The sequence below is a fragment of the Rosa chinensis genome, chromosome 6 (genome assembly GCF_002994745.2).
Source record: "Rosa chinensis cultivar Old Blush chromosome 6, RchiOBHm-V2, whole genome shotgun sequence".
Lineage (NCBI taxonomy): Eukaryota > Viridiplantae > Streptophyta > Magnoliopsida > Rosales > Rosaceae > Rosa > Rosa chinensis.
This window is the reverse complement of record NC_037093.1, coordinates 39,484,702-39,490,097: the sequence shown is the minus strand read 5'-3', so window position 1 is coordinate 39,490,097 and position 5,396 is coordinate 39,484,702. Positions and strand designations below refer to the sequence as shown.

Genomic DNA, 5,396 nt, shown 5'->3' with positions numbered 1-5,396 from the left:
TTGGGTAGTGATGGAATGGTTATTTGACTGGTTATTCTGGTATAGTGGGTTAGGGAGAGGTAGACTGTAACTCTGTTGGTGATGGTGGTTCACGGGTTCCTGCCCGTTGGAGGGGCCTAGGGAGGGGTGATGCTCAGACTGTACCATTGAGGGATTCCATGTTGTCAAGTCACTGTTTCTTCCCTCTTTCATAAGCTGGCTATGATTTGGACTAGACACCCTCTGACTATTCTTGGTTTGTGGGCTTTGTTCGATCTCCAAGGTGTTTTCCGGTGTAATTCTTTGGCCTGCACTTCGCCTCCTTCTAGCTGGTCGGATCACTTGGTTGGCTTGTCACGGTCGCCGGAATGCACTAGTTATCATCCACTCCCCATAGACAATGCCTTCTGGCCTTGGTTCTTCACTGTTCGGGCAAGGGGTCTGGATGGTTTCAATGTGTCCAAGACGGCCACAGCAGAAACAGAATCGAGATAACTTTTCAAACTTAAATTCAACCCAGGAGGGGCTTCCATCATCTCTTGGAAGAGTGAATCCAGTGGGTAATGGCCTTCTAGCATCAAGCACGACACGGACTCGAAGGAAGCAATAAGTACCTTCTCCACTTTCAAGCGGGTCGTCCATTTTGATGAACTCACCAAAGTGTTCCACCATTTCTTCTACATTTCTGACAGAGAACATATATGGGGGAACACCCCTCATCTGGATCCAAACCGCGATGTTGTTAGTGGGCAGCTCCTCAATGGCAAGGTGTTTAGGCCAATTTTGAATGTGGACTGAGTAACCCTTAATTGACCATGGTGAATTCTCCATTATATTTCTAGCTGCTTCCTCATTTTGAACAGTGACTGCAAACAGGCGGTCAGTGGGATCTCTCTCATCCCTGGCAGTGATTCCCACTTCGCCGAATGATGCCCAGGCTTTCTTCAACATGTCAATGGTTGTGGGTTTATGGGGGACCTTATCTGCAAATATTACAGCTGCAAGCCGAACCGATCGGTCCAAGGTTCGAAGGCAAAGTTTTTCTCTCATTCGGATAATGAGATCTTGGGTATCTGGGTTTTCAGCTTCCATGGTTAAAATTGCGGAAGGTATTTTGGGAGGAGAATGGTGTAGGGCTGTGATGAGATGGAGAAAGAGTAGAAAGGTTGATGTTGTGGGTTTAAGCCGATGGGGGAGAGGGGTAATTAAAGACATTGGGGTTCTCACCTTGGATTGGAGATACGGCAGTTCAAACAGGTTCAGCAGATCCTTGGGTAGAGTACTGAGTAGCTTCAGGCTGAGATGGTCAGCAACAAGTTTGCAATGTTTCACCAGAATAGCAAAGGCAAGGACTTACTTGCTTCTTTGATATGAGACTCAAATGTGCAGATTCAAGCAACAGGGACAGAGTAGTAGAAGAGGGGGAAAGAATTAATTAATAGGCATTGGCGGGGCAGATGGGATTTATGGGTAGACAATAAGGACTAGCTCGAAAGCATTGATGAGATGTTGAGAGAAGCTTTTGATTAGATGGTGGGAGGATTCTGGAGCTGGTTATGATAATTGAATGGTTTGGGGATGAAACGAAAGGGGCAAGACGGAAGTGACTAATCTGGGAAGGTGGTTGGGCTAATTGAATTTGAGTGGTTGAGGGAATAATTCTGGGTTCGGTGCAAAATTAATGAGGGAGATGATCTCACCGGGGCTGAGACTAGCTCAGGGGATGCTCACGAAGGAGGAGGAACAGAGACAAGCTCAGGGAGTGGGCGGGATCGAGGATAAGAGTTTTTCTATTGGAACCTCTAAATTTACTCACTTGACCTCTATGCTTTTTACACCTCTTATCAAATTTTCAAATACTAAATTTACTCACTAAACCTCACTAAACTTCCTCAAATAACCTCACTCATATAATTTGCAAACAAATTATTATCTTTAAAATAAAAAATTTAGTCATTTCAATGATTTAATCAATCTATAAATCGTAGCTAAATATACATTTCTTAATCAAACTTGAGTTTCAAAAATTAATGTCTAATCAATAAGAAAATGCCATGAACTATTATGTTTTTTTTTTCTATTTTAGTTGTGCAAAAAAAATTGAAGAAATCATTTGTTTTTATTCTCCAAAAAAAAAAATCATTCATTTTTTTAATGTTTTTTTTGTACCACATGATTAATTATTTAAATATTTTTATTTTTTTTATTTTTTATTTTTTTTACAAATATAATTGATTGACTTAGATTTAGGTCATAAATCATAAGAGGAATTATTTTGTTTTCCCTCACCAATATGCGTTCAACATTATATTTTATGTCACATGATCTTAATACATTTTTATATATTTAATTCTTATTAAATATATATGAATGCTTTAATGAGTATGTAGTGAAATTGGAAATTGAAAATAGGTAAGGAAAATAATAAGGAATACAATCTAATATTATTGAATTGGAAAGTCTACATAAAATAAATGTAATATTTTTTTGGTATAATTATTGTCCTTAATAGTCATTTTATGGTAGGTTATATATGTCATTTAATAATTCATAATAGAGTGAGGTCAAGTGAGCAGATTTAGAGGTCCCAATAGAAACTCTCATAAACAAATTAGACAGGTTTCAGCCAAAAAAATAAAAACAAATTAGACATGTGGCAGAAAGTGAATAGGCAGTTGGAAATATGATCAGGTTAGGTACGGTGGGTGACTGCCAACGGAAAAGTCTTGAGTGAGACGGTCGGACCATCTTTAGCCCCTCAAATTTAAATTTTATCACATGATTTAACAAACGAAATCTCATACCACAAATACACTAAAATGCTCTCTCACTTTTAAAAAACTATTCGTATGGCGGTTTAGTATTAGTGCGTTGGATAGGCCTGATGGTGAGGCCTTCTCCTATGCAATTTGTAGACAAAGTTTTTTCTAATATGTCCGCCCACTACGGACATGTCAATAAAATAAAAAATTTATCTTCAAAACACCAATGTGTTCATATTTAGTTTATGGGTTTGGAGGTATTGCTTTTGACCAGGGTTCAATCCTAAGAACAAGTCCACCCGTAGTCAAGAAATGTCAAGGTCGAAAAGTCAAGGGATCAACCAGTCAAGAAACTGTTCACGGCCACTGGACATGGGTTTCCACCCGTTCTGTTTCTGATTTACTGTTCATTGATTTTTTTAATTAGTATTATTGAAAAATTGAATAGATTTGATGTAAATATATGGTAATAATGGAGATTTATGGATAATTAATGTCAGAATTGTGATTGCTATAGCTTTTCGGAAAAGGAACGACATTAGGAAGAGAACTTGTCGCTTCGCCACGACGTGTGGGGTTTTTTGGGCCTTCGGGATCGTTTTGGGCCTCAAAACTGCAATTTTCTATTTTTATAATATTTTCGGTGGACAAATTATGAGCCACGTATAGTTACCGACAATATTTCTTCAAATGAGTGAAGCCACCACTGACAATTATTTTGAAATGCTTGAAACAACCACCGACATCTTTGAACAGACCAGATTATTTGCATACTATTCAATCTAACGATTATTGTTGATGTAATCTTACCTAAGATTTCGGATAAGATTACGTCGAACCAGGAGTGCACACGTGTCCTTATCATCTGATCACGTTTTATGTGAAAATTGTAAATAAATAGAGCTAGAGGCAGCACACCATTCACACACAATCTTATATTGGCAAATCTCATTCTTTTTCATATCTCCAGATCCAACACATTTCCTCTCCTTCCCTCATTTCAATGAAGAGATTGTGGGCTAAGTATTGACAATCTTGAGATGAAGATCATGAAAAGATGTGTACAACTAATGCTCTTGTGGTAGCAGCAATCGTTGAAGCTGAAGTTTCCTCTCAAACATGATAAAGGGGTTCTCGACCGGGGGTGTGCACCGAATGAGGAGCGATTTTGGGAATCAAGAGGGAAAAACATGATGGAAGATTACTTTGTGGAGCGTCCAGTTTTCAGTGAAGAGGAGTTCCGGACATGGTACAAGATGAGTCACAATGTTTTCAACCGCATCTCCAGTGACCTTTGTCGCTATGACCAATACTTTGTCCAGAAATCAGATGCTGCTAAGAAAGTCGGACTACTTCCCCAACAAAAGCTGACATGTTCCCTAAGAATGCTTGCTTACGGTGCTAGGGCAGATCAATGTGCTGAGTATTGTCGGATGGCAAAATCTACCACCATCGAGGGTCCAAAACAATTTACAAGTGGAATCGTTAATTTGTACTCGGCAGAATACCTCCAGGCTCCTACTCCGGCCGACCTCAGAAGACTTCTCACCAAAGTTGAGAAAATAGGTTTTCCTGGGATGATTGGAAGCATCAACTTCATGCACAGGCAATGGAAGAATTGCCCAACAGGTTGGGCTGAAAATACAGCGGTTGAAAACGTGTGCCCACTATCATCCTCAAAGCAGTCGCTTCTTATGACATATGGATATGGCATGCCTTCTTTGGAATGACTGGATCATGCAACGACCTCAACGTTCTTGCGAAGTCCCCGTTATTTGATGAGGTCACTACTGGTCGAGCCCCTCATATCCAATTTCAAGTGAATAACAAAATTCATAATTTAGGCTACTATCTCGCTGATGGTATCTATTCTGCTAGATGGGCGACTTTCGTTAAATCAATTCCAAAGACAACACGACCCAAAGATCTGAAGTTTTCGCAGGCTCAAGAAGGGTACAGGATGGATGTGGAAAGATGTTTTGGCATTTTACAGTCGCGGTTTAGTATTGTTCGAGGAGCGGCTCGTGGGTGGGATAGAGAAGACCTTCAATACATCATGTTGACTTGTATTATCTTACACAACATGATAATAGAGGATGAAAGACCAGATGACAGCGATGAGGATTTGGAGTCCGATGAAGAAGAAGAAAACAATATGAAGCCCAGGTTGACTACGGTTTGGGAAGGACCCACCGGTGTTGACTTTGATCCTGTTGGTAGAGATGGTTATCATTTCAACGGATTCATGGATCGATACTTTACTATTAGATGTGCAAACAGTCACTCAAACCTTCAAGAAGATCTGATAGACCATTTATGGAACATTCAAGGCGACATGGAGATCTAGACCTGGTATAGGTTTCCAGGAATAATAGCCTAATGTTTATGCTTTTTTTTATGTTCGTGTGCTTTTAATTTGGCTTGTATTATGTTTTTTTTGTGCTATGATTTTTAATATAAGGTGTGTGCTTTAATAAGAGCAATTTTCAAATACAACTTTTATTTCATAAAATTAATGCTTACATAAATGAAAAACTAGGAATAAGTATTATACAATTACACAACATGCATAATCACCTAATTATTCTAATCGTGATCATCATCTTCTCTAGAAATCCAATTTGTGTTTGAAGAGTCATCATTATGGTTAGGGTT

The 5,396-nt window shown here is 39.1% G+C and overlaps 3 protein-coding genes across 3 annotated transcripts; 2 read left to right on the top strand and 1 right to left on the bottom strand.

The window, feature by feature from the left end:
• Nucleotides 1-333: 333 nt before the first annotated feature.
• Nucleotides 334-1,071, bottom strand: LOC112171311 (uncharacterized protein At4g02000-like). Its single transcript, XM_024308513.1, has one exon. The coding sequence runs from the start codon at nucleotides 1,069-1,071 to the stop codon at nucleotides 334-336; it is 738 nt and encodes a 245-aa protein (XP_024164281.1).
• A 2,860-nt stretch (nucleotides 1,072-3,931) lies between these two features.
• On the top strand, nucleotides 3,932-4,471 carry LOC112171310. The gene has a single exon (XM_024308512.1). The coding sequence runs from the start codon at nucleotides 3,932-3,934 to the stop codon at nucleotides 4,469-4,471; it is 540 nt and encodes a 179-aa protein (XP_024164280.1).
• LOC112171309 lies at nucleotides 4,468-5,088 on the top strand. Its single transcript, XM_024308511.1, has one exon. It carries the CDS (start codon nucleotides 4,468-4,470, stop codon nucleotides 5,086-5,088), a length of 621 nt encoding a protein of 206 aa, XP_024164279.1.
• Nucleotides 5,089-5,396: the final 308 nt, after the last annotated feature.

Bases quoted from the DNA above. Each gene is read 5' to 3' on its own strand.
- LOC112171309 (XM_024308511.1), top strand. From the start codon at position 4,468: ATGACTGGATCATGCAACGACCTCAACGTTCTTGCGAAGTCCCCGTTA.
- LOC112171310 (XM_024308512.1), top strand. From the start codon at position 3,932: ATGATGGAAGATTACTTTGTGGAGCGTCCAGTTTTCAGTGAAGAGGAG.
- LOC112171311 (XM_024308513.1), bottom strand. From the start codon at position 1,071: ATGGAAGCTGAAAACCCAGATACCCAAGATCTCATTATCCGAATGAGA.